Source organism: Heteronotia binoei, chromosome 9, assembly GCF_032191835.1.
Source record: "Heteronotia binoei isolate CCM8104 ecotype False Entrance Well chromosome 9, APGP_CSIRO_Hbin_v1, whole genome shotgun sequence".
In the NCBI taxonomy this organism is placed as follows: Eukaryota; Metazoa; Chordata; class Lepidosauria; order Squamata; family Gekkonidae; genus Heteronotia; species Heteronotia binoei.
The window spans coordinates 61,790,747-61,809,746 of record NC_083231.1 but is presented as its reverse complement, the minus strand read 5'-3'; the positions used below and the strand labels follow the sequence as shown (position 1 = coordinate 61,809,746).

Sequence of the window (19,000 nt, the reverse complement as noted above, 5' to 3'; positions counted from 1 at the left end):
GTTTAGGCTTCCCAACCCTCCTGCCCTGGCGGGGGACCCCAGGATTTCCACCCTCTTCCCTCGCTCCCCCAAAAAATGGAAGTGGGGGGAGAGGGGGAAACGGCGCCGAGCCGCCGGATCCTGGAGTCGGCGAGGCCGCCGCGCCGCTGCCCCCCCTCCCCGCCCACCACAGTTTCTCCTCCGAGATGGGCCCAGGCTGAGCCCACCTCGGAGGAGCAGCCAAGAGGCGGCAGCAGCGCAGGGGAGGGCGAGGCAGGCCAGGAACATGGCGAGCTGCAAATCCGGGCCCTTCTAGGACCCGGACTTGCGGCTCACCACGCTCCCGGCCCGCCTCCACCCCCCCTCCGCTTCCATCCCAGAGGCGGAGCGGGCGAGGCCGCCGCACCGCTGCCGCCTCTACTCTGCTCGCTGTGGCTGCTCCTCCAAGATGGGCTCAGGCTGAGCCCATCTCGGAGGAACAGCCACGGCAAGCGGAGAAGAGGCCGCCGCTGCCACCTCTACTCTGCTCGCCGTGGCTGCTCCTCCAAGATGGGCTCAGGCTGAGCCCATCTCAGAGGAGCAGCCACGGCGAGCGGAAAAGAGGCGGCAGCTGCGGGGCGGCTCGCCACGCTCCCTGGCGCCGTTTCCTCCCTCCCCCCTAGCTCCACCCCAGTGTTTCCTGGCTCCACCCCCAAAGTCTCCTGGCTCCACCCCCAAAGTCCCCAGATATTTCTGGGGTTGGATTTGGCAACCCTATGCAGGTTTGTTTGTTTGTTTGTTTGTTTGTTTATATTTCGATTTATATCCCGCCCTTCCCACCGAGGTGGCTCAGGGCGGCTTACAACATATAAAACTTACATAGGTTTGGTTTAAAAACAATTAAATAACAACAGTTAAAACAATAAATTAGTAAAACAGGTTGGGAACATCTTGGTGATTTGGGGATGGAGCCTGTGGAGGACAGGACCTCAATGGGGTTGTAAGGATTCATACCTTCATGGTTTTGTCTTTGACCAACTTGCCCTTCTTATGAAATTGTTAAATCATTGTTTTCCCCATTGTATTTAATCTGGCCTTTAGAAATATACTGTGGGAACCACAGCTACAGCGAAGTCATGAGCCAAAGAGATACTCTTTGACAGACTCTATCACATACTCTTCAACTGCAACTGAACTCAAGTTTTGCAAGGCAATTTTAAAAAGGTACGTCCACACATGTTCATATGCAAAAAGCCCTTGCGCCTAAGCTTCACATTTCTGTACCATGAGCCTTAACAGCAAATGTGTTTTGAAAATCACCCTTGCCCCCATGCAATATCCAATAGAAGCTGGAATGTTCCACTTTACATTTCTCTAAATACTTTTCAAAAGCATCTATCTGATAAAGCCATTTAGTGTTTCTTATTTACTTTTCTCTGTTTGTAAGAGGAATTCAGTGAGCCACAGTTAAACAAGTCAAGACTTCTTGCTGAAACTGGGAAAGCTCATTGATTTTTATAAATGTTAAACATTAACAATTAGCTCTCTGCTCCAGTCACTGTGTTATTTTGGCTGTTCATTGCATCCATTTTTAAAGAGGTCACATAACTCAAGACAGTACTGAACGGCTGCTTGTTTCTAAGTGATATTTTTCTACCAACGCAACTGGTACAATAACCAGTTAAATCCATGGATAAGAACAGGTATCTTTCCTAAAAATCGAAGTGAACAATAAGTAATTTCCCAAATAATACTAACAGGGTACTAGGAATATGTGATCCTGAAAATATTCATAAGCCCATATATTCATGATTTTTGACCCATGATAAAACCACAGTACTTGAAATCAGTAAACCATAAAATTTTTGTGGAAATAAAGAACATACAATAACCAACACAAAAAACTCAAAAATTGTTTTTATATGTATATTCCAGAAAGATATTTCTTAATTATTAATATCCATGTTGTGTTACTCAGGCTGTGATCACATATTAAATAATGCACTTTCATTGCACTTTCCAACTGGATTTTGCCAGTTCATACAGTAAAATCCAGTTGAAAAGTGCATTCCATAACAGTTACAGCTTGATAAAGGGATGACTCAAAGGTATACTCACTAATGAATGATGTCTCTCCCAGATATCCTCTGCGTTTCAGAGTTACCTCTAGAACCTTGGAGTCTTCATCTACTACGTAGTATTCCTTTTCCAGAGAAATCCAAGCCCAGTTCAAACGGAATGGTTGACTCTTCAACCTGTTCCCTCCTGAAATTCATTGAAATAAACATCATCATACCAAACATGTAATCTTGAAAAAGGGGAAAGAATTATTTAAACATGCAGTGTAAATACACTAGGAAAATTAATGGATTGGATACTATGAATCATGAGTAGGAAAGATAGCTCTTCCCCTGCTGCCCACTGTGCCCCCACAAAAGCCTTGGATCTGGAATTACAGCGTAAGGGAAACTGGTAGAAATCACCCCACAAGAGTGGAGCAACCATTCACAAAAATGCAAGTGGGCAATTTCCCTTTATTCTTGTAACTCTTTGGCCTGCACTGCAGTTGGCTCCTGAGGGTTCATTGACTATCAGAAACAGCTTTTCAGCAGTCACAAGAAACCAAAAGAAGAAGCGGAAGAGTTCCATTCTGCGATCTCATTCCAATCACAGTTAATAGAATACATCCATTTGTACATAATCAGTGCTTTATTTTAATGTCCCTTGATCAAGCCTTTCCCCCCTGTGCTGGGTTCATTTCAAGTTTAGAAGTCCAGTGAGGGTGTGTGTATAAAAATGAACCAGTGATACTTGCAAGGGACAAGTTGAGGGGGTTGGAACCATAAGGACACACAGTCATAATGAATGAATAAAAAAGCTGTATCCATCTGTTTTATTGTATGTACACTATGCATACAGCCAGGAGCCGCAGCTCATTACAGCTTGCTCCTGCATTTCACCTAGGGTGGCCATAATATCTGCAGGCCAGCCAGGGACACCTTGAGGGGGGGGGATGAATGTGTGTGTGCGCGCGCAAAGCGCACGTCCCGTCGGAAACAGGAAGTGACGTCACTTCCGGTGACGTCATGCCACTGCCGGAAACAGGAAGTGACATCACTTCCCGTGACATCATTTTCCCTGCGCCACCTGCCGGAAGCAGGAAGTGACATCACTTCCTGTGACATCATTTCCCCCAAATGCCACTGCCGGAAACAGGAAGTAAAATGAGTACCCAGCTTGCTGGGGGGAAAGTGTAGATGACCGGGGAAGGCAATGACAAACCACCACCTAAAAAGGTCTGCCGTGAAAACGTGAAAGCAGCGTCACCCCAGGGTCAAAAACGACTGGTGCTTGCACAGGGGACCTTTCCTTTCCATTGGTAATAACGGCTAGGAGCACCTTCATTGGAGGCTCATAGAATAAGACCCCCTGGTCCAATCTTTTTGAAACTTGAAGGGTGTTTTGAGGAGAGACACCAGATGGTATGCTGAAAATGTGGTGCCTCTATCTCAAAAAACAGCCCCCCAGAGCCCCAGACACCCGACAATTCTCCATTATACCCTATATCAATTCTCCATTACACCCTATGGGAATCAGTCTCCATAGGGAATCATGGAGAGCCCAGCAGACATTTCCCTCTTCCCCTCTGCTTTCTGATGACCCTGAAGTGGGGAGAGGGCCTCCAAACTGGGGGATCCCTTGCCCCCAACCTGGGGATTGGCAACCCTATCCCCTCAGGCTGCTTTCACGGCCAGCGGCTGGCCAATCTCGACTCTCGTCCGGCTTTCCTCCCTGCCGCGCTCCCCCCACAGGCGCTCCTCCGATCCTGAGGAAAGAGCAAAAGCAGCCCTCCCTCCCAGCAGAGAGACATGCTTTGCAATCCATTAAGAGAATACTGGCACATTCAGAGTTTCTGTAGTAATTCATTCTGCCCGCATTCTATTACATCCTATGAATGCAACAACTCCTAGTCATTGATCCCAGTACTAATATTATTGGTCATTTCAGGAACGTTATTTGTGGGCAGTGTAAAACTTTTACTCACTTTATCTTCCACCCTCAAATAACTATTACAAAAACAACCTAGATTCTCCTTTCCTAAAACTAAGAAGTATTTCCTGATGCCACCCTGCCACCCCAGATCTGAGGACTCTCACATGCCTCTATTAAAAGATGCTCAGAAGTACTTTCCACAACTTCCAATGGCAAACAGAAAAGGATTTCACACACACACACACACACACACAAAAAGATTGCCTTTAAAACACTATAACTCTTTTTTGGGTTTTGCTGTAAGTTCTATGGAACTAGACCCTCTTTTTTGTAAGCTCTTGGAGGATTGGCTACATCAGGGGGTGAGGCCTAATATGCAAAGGAGCTCCGACTAGAATTCCACCTCTGAATAATACCCATCTTGATAGACCAAAGGTCAGTATAAGACAGCTAGAAAGCAGTATAAGCAGCTAGAAAGCGGCTTTGGCTTGGCATGCAGAAGGTCCCAGGTTCAACCCTGGCATCTCTAGTTAAAAGGATCATGTCATGTGAAGACCTCCACTTGAAACCCTGGAGAGCCAATGCTAGCTTGAGCAGACAATACCCATCTCGCTAGACAAAAGGTCAGTCTACAGCAGACTGGAAGGGTCTGTGGCTCAGTGGCAGAGCACCTGCTTAGCATCAAAGAATCACAGAGTTGGAAGGGACCTCCAGGGATCCCTACAAAAGAAAGAAAGAGAGAAAGAGAGAAAGAAGAGAGAGAAGGAGGGGGGAAAAAGACAACAGGGGGTTGTTCTTTTCCACAACAAGCCTCTTGTCGGAGACAGATATTATTTCTCTTTAAAAAAAAAATACACCACCACAACAACATCCAGAGAGCAAACAAGCAATCTTTACACCAAGCAGCCTAAGCACCCTGTGATAGACAATTTTACACGGCAAAGTGGGAGAGGAAACCCCAATTTTAAAAAGCAAGCTGGCCTAAGGATAGGGTTGCCAAGTCCAATTCAAGAAATATCTGGGGACTTTGGGGGTGGAGCCAGGAGACTTTGGGGGTGAAGTCAGGAGACATTGGGGTGGAGCCAGGAACAAGGGTGTGACAAGCATAATTGAACTCCAAGAGAGTTCTGGCCATCACATTTAAAGGGACAGCACACCTTTTTAAAATGTCTTCCTTTCATAGGAAATGAAGATGTTTCCCTCTCTCCGCCCCCACCCTTTCTGGCTAGTCGGCTCTGAAGAGGGGATTGGCCTCCCTACTCACGAGTTGCTGCTACAGGAGGTGCAAAAGCACATGGTCCTGGGGCTTCCCTCCTCTCCGTTCCTGGCTAGTTGCCTCTGAAGGGGGGATTGGCCTGTCTACTCACGAGTTGCTGCTACAGGAGGTGCAAAAGCACATGGTCCTGGGGCTTCCCTCCTCCCCGTTCCTGGCTAGTTGCCTCTGAAGGGGGGATTGGCCTGTCTACTCACGAGTTGCTGCTACAGGAGGTGCAAAAGCACATGGTCCTGGGGCTTCCCTCCTCCCCGTTCCTGGCTACTTGCCTCTGAAGGGGGGATTGGCCTGTCTAGTCACGAGTTGCTGCTACAGGAGCTGCAAAAGCACATGGTCCTGGGGCTTCCCTCCTCTCCGTTCCTGGCTAGTTGCCTCTGAAGGGGGGATTAGCCTCTCTACTCAGGAGTTGCTGCTACAGGAGCTGCAAAAGCACATGGTCCTGGGGCTTCCCTCCTCCCCGTTCCTGGCTAGTTGCCTCTGAAGGGGGGATTGGCCTGTCTACTCACGAGTTGCTGCTACAGGAGCTGCAAAAGCACATGGTCCTGGGGCTTCCCTCCTCCCCGTTCCTGGCTAGTTGCCTCTGAAGGGGGGATTGGCCTGTCTACTCACGAGTTGCTGGTACAGGAGCTGCAAAAGCACATGGTCCTGGGGCTTCCCTCCTCCCCGTTCCTGGCTAGTTGCCTCTGAAGGGGGGATTGGCCTGTCTACTCACGAGTTGCTGCTACAGGAGCTGCAAAAGCACATGGTCCTGGGGCTTCCCTCCTCTCCGTTCCTGGCTAGTTGCCTCTGAAGGGGGGATTAGCCTCTCTACTCAGGAGTTGCTGCTACAGGAGCTGCAAAAGCACATGGTCCTGGGGCTTCCCTCCTCCCCGTTCCTGGCTAGTTGCCTCTGAAGGGGGGATTGGCCTGTCTACTCACGAGCTGCTGCTACAGGAGGTGCAAAAGCACATGGTCCTGGTGCTTCCCTCCTCCCCGTTCCTGGCTAGTTGCCTCTGAAGGGGGGATTGGCCTGTCTACTCACGAGCTGCTGCTACAGGAGGTGCAAAAGCACATGGTCCTGGGGCTTCCCTCCTCCCCGTTCCTGGCTAGTTGCCTCTGAAGGGGGGATTGGCCTGTCTACTCACGAGCTGCTGCTACAGGAGCTGCAAAAGCACATGGTCCTGGGGCTTCCCTCCTCCCCGTTCCTGGCTAGTTGCCTCTGAAGGGGGGATTGGCCTGTCTACTCACGAGTTGCTGGTACAGGAGCTGCAAAAGCACATGGTCCTGGGGCTTCCCTCCTCCCCGTTCCTGGCTAGTTGCCTCTGAAGGGGGGATTGGCCTGTCTACTCACGAGTTGCTGCTACAGGAGCTGCAAAAGCACATGGTCCTGGGGCTTCCCTCCTCTCCGTTCCTGGCTAGTTGCCTCTGAAGGGGGGATTAGCCTCTCTACTCAGGAGTTGCTGCTACAGGAGCTGCAAAAGCACATGGTCCTGGGGCTTCCCTCCTCCCCGTTCCTGGCTAGTTGCCTCTGAAGGGGGGATTGGCCTGTCTACTCACGAGCTGCTGCTACAGGAGCTGCAAAAGCACATGGTCCTGGGGCTTCCCTCCTCCCCGTTCCTGGCTAGTTGCCTCTGAAGGGGGGATTGGCCTGTCTACTCACGAGTTGCTGGTACAGGAGCTGCAAAAGCACATGGTCCTGGGGCTTCCCTCCTCCCCGTTCCTGGCTAGTTGCCTCTGAAGGGGGGATTGGCCTGTCTACTCACGAGTTGCTGCTACAGGAGCTGCAAAAGCACATGGTCCTGGGGCTTCCCTCCTCTCCGTTCCTGGCTAGTTGCCTCTGAAGGGGGGATTAGCCTCTCTACTCAGGAGTTGCTGCTACAGGAGCTGCAAAAGCACATGGTCCTGGGGCTTCCCTCCTCCCCGTTCCTGGCTAGTTGCCTCTGAAGGGGGGATTGGCCTGTCTACTCACGAGCTGCTGCTACAGGAGGTGCAAAAGCACATGGTCCTGGGGCTTCCCTCCTCCCCGTTCCTGGCTAGTTGCCTCTGAAGGGGGGATTGGCCTGTCTACTCACGAGCTGCTGCTACAGGAGGTGCAAAAGCACATGGTCCTGGGGCTTCCCTCCTCCCCGTTCCTGGCTAGTTGCCTCTGAAGGGGGGATTGGCCTGTCTACTCACGAGTTGCTGCTACAGGAGCTGCAAAAGCACATGGTCCTGGGGCTTCCCTCCTCCCCGTTCCTGGCTAGTTGCCTCTGAAGGGGGGATTGGCCTGTCTACTCACGAGTTGCTGCTACAGGAGGTGCAAAAGCACATGGTCCTGGGGCTTCCCTCCTCCCCCAAACACCCCAGTTTTCCCTCCCCCTCCCCTCCCCATCGTACCTTCTTCTCTCTCCGCTCTTCCTTCTCTGGTTAACTGCAGTCGGGCGGGAAGCCTGGAGGCGGAGCCTCCACGGCAGGCAGCAGGGCCCAATCTGGTGAGAGCCCTGGTGCCTGGCATGCCCCCCTCGCCTTTCAGGTGCCCCTGTGATTGGCTTGGGGAGGCAGGCTGCCTTGTAATTGGCTTCATCATTAAAAAAATAATGGAGAAAAAATGACGGATAGGGGCACTGGCCAATCCGGGACTCTGAATGGTCCCGAGCTTGGCCAATCGGGACGCGGGATTCAGGAGGCAGGGGCGGGACTTTCCCGGGAGGGCGGGACGTTCTGGCCACCCTAATTTCACCTATTTAAATATAGGGTTGGATCCCATTGTAAATCACTATCTCCAACTTTCCTTTCCTGCTGCAGACTTCCAAAGCATCCTTATGCTGTTGCTCAGGAATGCCCTGGCCCACAGACCAGCATTTCAGGGATCACATCAGGCTGTGGAGGAGGTGAGGACATTCCATCAGTCTTCCATTAGAAGGAATCTACAGTGGGATCCAAGCTGTACACAGTGTAAACTTACTTGTAATGGACTCAGGCACTTAGCCTGGAAGCTGGGAACAGCCTTGAAATGGCTGGCTGGGCCGCAGCTATGGAAATGAGAATGTAGCAAATTGAAGGTTCTTGAAGAAGGAGAAAACACCTCAGGGTTTTAGTTTTGAGTTTTCAGTTGGAGCTTGAGTACTGAACAGTTAGGAGTGAAGACTGTGTACTTAGACTGATCAGTTGTTGTTGAAGTAACTAGAAGGAGCTGAGAACAGCCAGTGCGGCTGAGTTCCTTGAGGAGACAGAACTGAAATAAGCTTCTGTCTCTGAGAGAGTTTGTAGTCAGAAGGGGGTCAAAAGCCAGGCACCTTCTATGAGGAGGAACTCTCTCAGAGGATCTGTCAGAACAACAGGGCAGACACCTAGTAAACTGAGAACACTCAAACACTCAGAAAGGAAGACTGGATTCTGGTGGCTAGAAGAGAATCCCAAGATTCAGACTAAGAATCTAGCTGGGTGGCTAGAAACAGCACTCAGAAGGTGTGGATCCTGTATGCTAGTGTGTGTCTGTGAGGGAAAATTGATCTGGCACAAATCAGGAGTCCTCAGTGTGAGTGGCAAAGAGTAAATGACAATTTGTTATTTTTATGATTTCAGAAGGCTATTCCATAGTGACTGCAAAGTATTCCCAGCACCAAGTAGGGTCTGCCTGCCTGTCCAAGGTTTTTGTATAGTTCTAAAGTCTGCCTGCTTATAGTTTTGATATCATCTCAGCCTGATAAACCTATGTTGTTTAGAGATTATTTTAATAACCCTTTGCTGCCAACTGAATTGTTATTGATCAACTAATTAAAATTATTTTATCCCTCTTCCTTACCTTTTGTAAACCAATAAATATTCTTTTGTGGTTTTGAACGTTAACATGTCCAGTGCCTAGTTGAGTTCTGACAGGATTTTTCAGTGTGTGTGCCTGAGGTACTGACTGGGGGAAATTTATAGTGGTCACCCTCCCAAGCTGAACCTGACCAGTTCTTCACACATGTGCAGCATGCCAAATCTTCATTGCCTAGAAATGGGTAGAGATAACAGCTGGGGTAGTATAGTGAGTGGTTAGAGTGTCAAACTAGCACCACGGAGATCCAAGCTGGAATCTGCTCTCTGCCATGACTGTCTCTTAACCTAACCTACCTCACAGGGCTCTTATAAGCATAAAATGAAGAAAAGAAGCAACACACATGGCATCCTTAGCTCCTCAAAGGAAAAGTTGTGGGGAGGAGGGCAATGTAATAAATATGCAGATAGTAAGGACTGGAGACAGAAGCATGACTTTTAAAAAAGCTTTAATATCATAATGATATAGTGTTGCCAGGCCCCTGGTGGAGACAGGGGATCACCCACCTCCATCTGGCGTATCCTGCTGCCACTAAGAGCAGCTGTGGGAGAAAAAAAAATAACTATCAACGTAACATCACGTCTGATGAAAGTCTAGAAGTGATATTAAATTTTTCTAGAAATTGACTGAAACTCTATGGTAAAACCACAGAGTTGCCAGCAATTCCTAGACAGGAACTTCGCCTTCTCAGCCACCCACACACACCCCAGTCTCCCACTGGTTGCCAAGCTGGACATAGGGTTGCCAACTCCAATTCAAGAAATATCAGGGGACTTTGGGGGTGGAGCCAGGAGATTTTGGGGGTGGAGCCAGGAGACATTAGGGGTGGAGCCAAGATCAAGGCTGTGACAAGCATAATTGAACTCCAAAGGGAGTTCTGGCCGTCACATTTAAAGGGACGGCACACCTTTTCAATGCCTTCCTTCCATAAGAAATAATGAAGGATAGGGGCACCTTCTTTTGGGGCTCATAGAATTGGACCCCCTGGTCCAATCTTTTTGAAACTTGGAGGGTATTTTGGGGAGAGGCACTAGATGCTATACTGAAAATTTGGTGCCTCTACCCCTAAAAAGAGCCCCAGATACCCGCAGATCAATCCTCCATGATTTTCTATGGGAATAAATCTCCATAGGGAATAATAGAGTTCCCAGCAGACATTTCTTTCCCCTCCCCCTGCTTTCTGATGACCCTGAAGCGGGGGGAGGGCTTCCAAACCAGGGGATCCCCTGCCCCCACCTGGGGATTGGCAACCCTAGGGCTACATCATGAGTTTAAGCAGTTAGATCATTTTGAGCATTGATATATGAAAGTTCTTTAGACTTTACTCTTTAATTTTTAATTTTTTGTTGTTTTAATATATTATTATACCATATAAAAACAACACAATTTCAGTTCAGACTGTAAGAAAATGAGTCAGTCTCATAGTCCAAGCAAATTATTCTGAATATAGTCTGACACATTACAAATACAATGCTGTGGAAATCCTAGAGTCCTGAACAGATTATGACAACTTCATGACTCAGGGCTCAAATACACAGTACACCTGAAGTGTTGGGTCATGGGTGTGCAACTGGACTCACAGCCAGATGCACATTGGAGGAAATCTTAAACAATGCTTGTTCATTCTGCACTGCAAGGGAGTAATGTGGTGGGGGGGGGGGGAGAGAATGAGCTTCCTGATTCCCTCCTGCCCCATTTTTAACAATAGAAACAGTGGCAGGAGGGCTGCTTCTTTTACCTAATTCCACAGGCCCTCCAGCTTTAATACTTCTTTGGAATATACACATTACAAAGCTAATACGTGTTTAAAACATTTATAAAACTGTGTGATGAACTCGTTTTGTCACAAGAAGCACCTTACCTCGCCTGTGGTTTGGGCGGGATCCCTTTTCGCACGCTCCCCCCCCCCCGGCAGGAGCTGAGGGGAAGGGAAAGGAGGCGGAGGCGGCACTTCCCTCCCCTTTGTCGGGCAATGTCGGAGGCGCTGTGTTCCCGGCTCGCTCGGAGCCGCTGCTTCTGGGGAGGTTTTGTGTGTGGGGCGGCCTTGGGCGCCGGCGCCGCCTCGGGCTCGGCCGCCTTGCAGCGCCCGCAAGACCGCCTCTCCCCGACTCGCGGCGGCGAGCCCTTGAGGGAGGGTAAGAAGCGGAGTGCGCGCAGAGGCTAAACTCAGGATCACCGGCTGAATAGCTGCCATCTCCAGCTAAGGAGATCACAAGGTGGATGAGGTGAAACTTCTCTGCCTTGAGGCTCTGAAGAACCCGTTGACCAGAGTCAACAACACTGGCCTTGGGGCGGCTTTGGGGGGCGAGGAGGAAGGCCCCAGAAGTGGAGTGAAAAGCCCACCCACTCCACCCCTCCCTCATCAGCCTGAGCCCATCTGGGAGCAGTAGCTACGGTGAGCAGAGAAGAGGCGGCAGCAGCGCAGTGGCCTCGCTCGCTGTGAGATGGGGCGGCTTGCCACGCTCCTTTGCGCGGTTTCCCCCCTCCCCCCGCTTCTGTTTTTTTGGGGAGCGGGGGAAGAGGATGGAAATCCTGGGGTCCCCCGCCAGGGCGGGAGGGTTGGGAAGCCTAGTTGGACATGGTAACTCTATAATGATTAAAAAATCTTAGGAAGAACATGAATATATCATCTGTACACACAGACTACTTAAATTAGAAGTATCTTATAATTATGAACCCTATTTTAAAGTCCTTTTAATCTGAAGAAAATGCCAAAGAACAATATGCAACATTAGCATTTTTTTAAAAAGGACAGAAATACCCAATCATATACTGTAATTCTAGTAAAACTGGTGGTAGAAAAACACTCAAATTAGTACAGATGACAGCAGTATAGATTTTATTGTATGGAGCTCTTTATTTAACTATTATAGCTAATAAGACCCATTACTCTTACACTGTGGGAAAACAAGGCCTATGTCAGCACAATCTGTGCTTCATAAGGATGACAGATGCTACAAGTTTCTCAAGACAAATTGTCTGCATTTTTTCCTCATTCAGAAAGGAAAAAAATTGTGAGAAAGACATCTTGAGCTTCAGTGAAAGCAAACACAAGTGAACTCATTTTTCAGGGATGTCTTTTACACTACCCTTCTAGTATTGTTTTGTTTCTTTGCTGAAATTATTCACTCAAGTATTGGAACATGAAGATAATGAAAAGAAATTAGTCAAAAGTTATAAGAATCAGATATATTAACTAATTCTTATTTCTGTGTAAGACAGAGTGAAAGACACTTTTATTTTATGTTTCCCTCTGATCAAATCTTGTTTGATCAAAGCTATCTACAACATCAGTGAAAAAGTTTCAAATCTAACAGCACTCTTGTCAATTATATTTATCCATCTCCTAGTTCAGTTCATGAGCATGATCTAGAACTCCAAATGCAGGAGCTTCATTGTTTACTTAGAAAATATATATATATGCTAATTTTTCAGCAACCTGCTCAAGACAGGTTACAAATAAAAGTTCCATGAAATCACAAAAAAGAGATTATCAGTATTAAAAACAAGAAATTAAAAATAAGCCAGAGGCATTAAATCACCATAAAACACTGAGGAGTTTAAAAATATCAATAAGCAGCCTATAGGCTAAAAGCATACATAAAACTGCTGAAAAATACACAGCCTCTACGTTAAAAACCTAGGTAAAAAGCCTGACACCTAAAAGATTGTTAAATACGCTACAGGCAGTCTCAAAGAGAAACGCAAACCAAATGTGATCTTTTACCACTAAAAAAGCTATGCCTCATGGTGAACTGCCTGCAAAAGCTCCCTGCAAATGGAATTTTAGATTCTAGGGGTTTTCACTCTGCTTCCACTGGCATGCCCATAAGTAAATATGAGGTGGCCAGAAGTGATATGGTGACAAGCCAAGGTTAAAACCACAGAGGAAAATGTTTGGGGGAATAAACAGGAAAGATAGAAAAGAAGAGAAAATATATAATGAATATATATTATTGTATTGTGTGTTTACAGTGATACATAGGACAATAATAGTAATGTGGCAGTTTTGGTTGATGATCATGATTGTGAATATTTTTGTTTATATGTTTGTTTGTTTACTTCATGTATACCTTGCATTTCCTCCTAAGTAGCTTACACTCACTAGGAATGGGCATGAACTGAGAAAATGGGGGTTTGTTGAAGGTTCAGGGTTTTCATGAACCACAAACCTCCAAAAAAAACACCCTCCTCCTTTGGACAAACACGTTTGTCCTGGTTTGGGAGTTTGGCACATCCCAAGTGAGTTCCAAAGGCATTTAAATGTCTTTGGAGCTTACTTCCAGGTCAGGCTCCAAGAGTGAGCTCCAAATGCCTTTATGGGCCTTCAGAGCTTGCTCTGGCAGCTCAGTCAAGTCAGGCTGCCCAACTGAGCTCCCAGAGCAAGATATGAAAGTTTTTATAGGCCTATATGCCCATACATGGGCAGGCACCCGGAGGTGGGCTCTGAAGGCCTATAAAAGACTTTAGAGCTTATTCTGAGACCTCAGTCCAGTTGGGACAGCTAACTACACTGAGAACCAAGAGTAAGCTCTGAAGGCATTTAAAGATGGAATTTTGGATGGAACCTCCATGGGGGTTTGTGAAGTTCCGGGAGGGTTCGTGGGAGGCACATTCTCCCAAACCCCTGGTTCAGGAAGCACAAACTGACCCAGTTTGTTGCCCCCTTGTATCTCTAATATTAAAGTTCTGCAGCATTGTAAAGGAACCATATATAAACTTTAAAGAGAGTAGTGGATTTTAACTGGTCAAAAATTAGCTGGTGAGAAGCCCTGCCATACCTATTTCAGAGACATGATACTATTCTTTAAGTAAGATTTCAACATCTGTACCATTATGCACAGCTATTTATACAGCAAAAGATTCACACAGACACCAGTAAGCTCTCCAACTCATAATCTTCACATGATTTTAAAAGACTTGCATTGACAGTCTCTGGGAAATGTTAATATTTTAAAATATTCATTTATAATTTTTGCTATAATACATTCCCTTCAGATTTGAGCTATGTTGTAAAACAGTGAAAAAGAGTAATTGCTTATTTTGATAGCCGCAAATTAGGTGACTATAAACTATGGTGTAATGTTGAAGAACAGAGTTCAAGTTATCATACTTCCAGAAGATTTTAATCTTGAACAGTGAACTAATGTTTATTCAACAGACCAAGAAGTTCACTAAAAAATGTGGCATCTGAAATGCATGGTATGAGACCACAAAGATAGTATTCCAGTCCCCATTCTCAATGCTCAATGAATATTCTTTCTTTTTTAAAGTCTTAAATCTTAAGGTAATATTTGGTGCATTTTTTAAAAAGAGCATTCAAAAGATTTATTTTTAAAGTATTTATTTTTACCAAAGTGTATTAAAATGCAACAATATCCTTTCTGATCAACGAAACTATATAATTCATATCTCCTATCCCATTTCTCATATCTTCTGTTTCCAATTGCAACATTTCCTTCCTCACCCTCAAGTCTCCTTTTTCCCCCTTAGCCACATTTCAGTGATCTTTATTAATATACAGTACACAACATTTAGATTACACTACTGCAATGAGATCTACATGGTGCTGTCCATGTCTGGAAGCTACAATTGGTGCCGAATGCAGCAACCAAAAGTCTATCTGGAGTAGCTCCCAATTTGCTTCTGGACCCAATTAAAGGTGTCACATTTGATCTTTAAAGATCTATAAGGCTTGTGGTGGCAAGCATATCTTAAGGACTGCCTACTCCCATCTTCAGAGGCCCTGCTTTGGGTGCATCCCCACTGCTTCAGATACATCCCCATTTTGGTGTAGTGGTTAAGTGTGTGGACTCTTATCTGGAAGAATCGGGTTTGATTCCCCCACTTACAGCTGCTGGAATGGCCTTGGGTCAGCCATAGCTATCGCAGGAGTTGTCCTTGAAAGGGCAGCTGCTGTGAGAGCCCTCTCAGCACCACCCACCCTACAGGGTGTCTGTTGTGGGGGGAGAAGATATAGGAGATTGTGAGCCCCTCTGAGTATCTGATTCAGAGAGAAGGGCAGGGTTTAAATCAGCAGTCTTCTTATCTGAGGCGAGAAAGGTAGCATTCTAAGAAAAAGTCTTCTTGTTCATGGCACCAAGATTATGGGGACCCTAAATTGGGTAGAAAGGCAGGTAAGAAATGTTTAAAGAAATGTTTAATCTCCCAGGATGTAAAAAAGCAGAAATCCAAAGGATTCTATGTAGTGTAAGCCAAAATGCCCTCAAAACGAGGTTGGGGAATTAGTTTGATGGACACCCGGCTTTAATAGGAATCTTTTTATCAATGTATACCAGGCTCAACCATTCAGAGAGTGATGCTCAATAAAAAGGACTCTAATTTAATAAAATCAATTGTAATTTATTTGGAATAATAGTTCTTTCATACAAGATAAAAATACAAAACAATCACACATTCACACAGGTCTAAAGAAATATAGATAGATCGATAGGGGTACATATAAGGATAAACATACAGGGTGATACTACCTCTCGCAGACTCCAAGGAAGACTCCGATGGCGACGAATGAGGGAATGGGGGAGGACCCGAAACTGATCAGGAATTGGGGATGTATCTATACAGCAGAAAATGGGGGTTGCTGAATAGAAAGCACACCTGTGGGTAGCTAGTCCACAGGTTATATAGAGTCACCTCAGTCCTGAGGGGATGGGAGGTGACTGGGAGGGGAGATGGGAGGTTCCGCTGATGACCACGAAGGCTGGACATCGGCTGGACCAATGGTGAGTCTTTGGCGACACCTGATTGGGTGTATGCTTTAGCCAATGGACTTCACCTTCATCCTGGGCATCCTGGAAACTTCCAAGTTGCGACAGGGCCTGGGGCGGCTCCAGTGATATCAGTATGGAAATGACAGGGTACTTGGGATGAGATGGGATTATCTGGGAATGTGACAATAGGGAATCAGATATGGACCTAGGTATCCCCGGTGTAGACAAAAGGCTTGGATGTGACAGGAGAGATCCTTCCTCTTTCTCATCATCTCCTGGGTAAGAACTGCTGTTCAGGATATTACTGAGCACTTAGGGTCAACAGTCGAGCTATTAATCCATTCATAAAACAGCTGGGTTGCTTGCGGGCTGGGACTGACTCAGGGTGTGTACGTGAGGTTCCCACTAAGAAGGAATGAAGCCCAACCAGGCAGGAAGATGGCTACAAGTGGTGTTAGCGAAACACAGTGGCTTCCATGCTTAGCGCTTTAACACCGGTCGCCTGGACAGCTCCGTGGCAGCGCAGCCTCCTCCTCACCATGGCGGACTCCACGCGGTAGCGGGGAAACGTCCGTGCGTGTCTGCAAGCACTCTGTGCCTGTTTAGAACACTGATACACTTAGGCTGCTTGTACACATGAGTCCCGTTTAGTTCCTGGATAGCTTTGCTCGCACTCTCTGGCCAGACGGGTGCAAGCTCACTTCTCCAGGCGCCCTGGCAACCGTGTCTGTGACTATAATATTGGAGAAAGAGGGGTCATTTCCTCACAGTAGGGCTGCCAAGCCTCCCTGTGGGGGCTGGGGACCCTCCATCCCCATTGCCTACTATCGCTTGGAGAAGTGGCGGAAGAATTTTTTTCAAAAATAAAATGCAGCCTCCTGTAGTTACAAGACATTCTTATAGGAAGCGGCAAAGGGTAGCTCTAGACTTTCGAGTGATTCCTAGAGCTACCCCAACCCTGATGCAGGTTTCAAGACTCTGCAATTCTCTGAGAAAGGCTAAAACAGCTGAAGAATTTATTTATTTATTTAAATCATTTATACCCAACTTTCTGCCACCAAGACAGCTAACAGATTTTTAAAATTACATCTTAAAATCATTAAACCAAAATAAAAACACATCATTAAAACACTTAAACCCAAGCGACAATAAAATATACATAAAAACACTTAAAACACAGGGCACAGACAGACCACTGAAGGAACACCAGATGAAACAAAAAAGTCTTCGCCTGCTGGCAGAAGACTGCAACGGAAGGGGACAGACATCTCTCTCAGGAGAGAGTTCCAGACTTTTGGTGCCACAACTGAGAAGGTTCTCAGCTGCCTAATCCCAGAAGGTGGAGGCATTTGAAGCAGGTTGACCTTAATAAAAGGCCTCAGAAGGTGTGATGTGCTGGTCCCAAGTCTTATCAGGCTTTAAAGGCCAACACCAGCACCTTGATTGCTACCCAGAACTAGATTGGGGCACAGTGTCATTTGTCCAAGACTGAAGGGATAAGGTCCATACAACCCACTCTAGTCAACATCCCAGCTGCAGCAACCTGCACCAACTGAAGAGTAGAGCACACTACAGTAATATAATCTAGATGAAACCAGGACAAGCACCACAATGGCCGGATTTTTTCTGTCCAGGAAAGGCTGCAACTAGCTATCCAATCAAAACTGGTAAAAGGCATTCCTGGCCATAGCTGCCACTTGCTTATCCAGCAGTAGCCCTGGGTTTAAGAGAACTCCCCACTCAATGCACAGCAGCCAAGAAGGTCAGAGCGCCTGCTCCGGCTGCAACGCCACTGAGGATGTTCTCCGCAGCTGAGAACGAAACGTCTGGAAGGAAAATTTTCTCCAGTAGAACACGGCACTTGAGCCTGAAAGATTCTACAAACCCTAATGATGTTACCAGCCGTGAAAACCTGAAATCTTTGATAACTCCTAAACTGTTCCTTCAAAGGATTCCAATCCCGTTCAGAATGGGTAACACCTTAAGTCAAGGGTCAGACATTCTGTTCACAAGTAGTATTTCCACCTTGTTGGGATTAAGCTTCATTTTATTAGCCCGCATCCACAACTAAACAGCCTCCAGGCACCGGGGCAGGGTTTCCACAGCTTCCCTGGGATTGGCCAGAGGCACACTTTAGAACTGATTGTCATCCATATATTGGTGATAAACCAGCCCAAATCTATGTATGACCTCACCCAGCTAGATGGTTTCAGCTAGATGGTGCAAAGCATAGGGGACAAGATCCTTTCAGAACCCTATAGGCCAAATGCTGAGGAGCTGAGGAGCTGTTAACCTGCACCACTTTTATATTTATAATGTATTTATATATTTATTACGTTAAGCTTATATCCTGCCCTCTCCGCAAGCGGACTCAGGGCGGCTCACAACATCACATCACTTCCATTAAAAACCAATAAAACATATATAACATAATTACATATTTAAATTATTTAAAACATTTAAAATTATTTCTGAAGTCTAATCTCCAGGGGGGAGTAAAATCACCAGAAAATGGTGCCTCCCGGTCCCTGTACAGAAAGCCAGACCAGAAGGATACCATAATCAGTGGTACCAAAAGCAGCTGAGTGGTCCAAGGAGAATGAACAGTCACATTCCTTCAGTCTGTCGACTGGCACATATCATCCACCAGAATAACTAAGGTTATTTCAGCCCTATAAGCAGGCCTGAAATCAGACTAATGATAAATCAGTTAACGATTGTTTGCATCTTGTCACTGCTATGCTCACAAGTAATGTATTAGCTGCCAAACAGATCAGATCCAACTGAAATAGGATTGCCAGCCACCAGGTGGGGCCTGAAGATCTCTTGCTTTTACAACTGATCCCCAGCTGACAGAGATCAGTCCCCCTGGAGAAAGTGGCTACTTTGAAGGGTAGACTCTATGGCATTGTACCATGCTGAGGCCCCTCCCCTCCCCAAACCCTGCCCTCTCCTGGATCCACCCCCAAAGTTTCCAGGTATTTTCCAACAGACCTGGCAACCCTACAAATGGTCAAGGCATATGTCACTATAGTTATGAGACCCCTACTTGATTATATACCCACAAGTCCATGATGTCAAGACTGCTTGTCTTTTTTATGAAAACACTGATCCTATTAACACACATAGTTTCATAAGAGTATGCTTTAAACCATAGGAAACGATAATAAATGTCTTTTACAGGTGCCAGCCAGCACAGAGTATCAAATGAAATTAATACAGGATGTAAAAATAAATCCGTTATAAGAATAGACAACTATTCATAAA

At 46.5% G+C, this 19,000-nt stretch overlaps 1 protein-coding gene across 1 annotated transcript in view; it reads right to left on the bottom strand.

Moving 5' to 3' along the window:
- FREM3 (FRAS1 related extracellular matrix 3) overlaps positions 1-19,000 on the bottom strand; it is a 142,317-nt gene that overhangs the window by 88,492 nt on the left and 34,825 nt on the right. Inside the window, exon 3 of the mRNA XM_060246706.1 lies at positions 2,077-2,223. Coding sequence (XP_060102689.1) covers positions 2,077-2,223 — 147 coding nt within the window. The remainder of the gene's footprint in view (positions 1-2,076; positions 2,224-19,000) is intronic.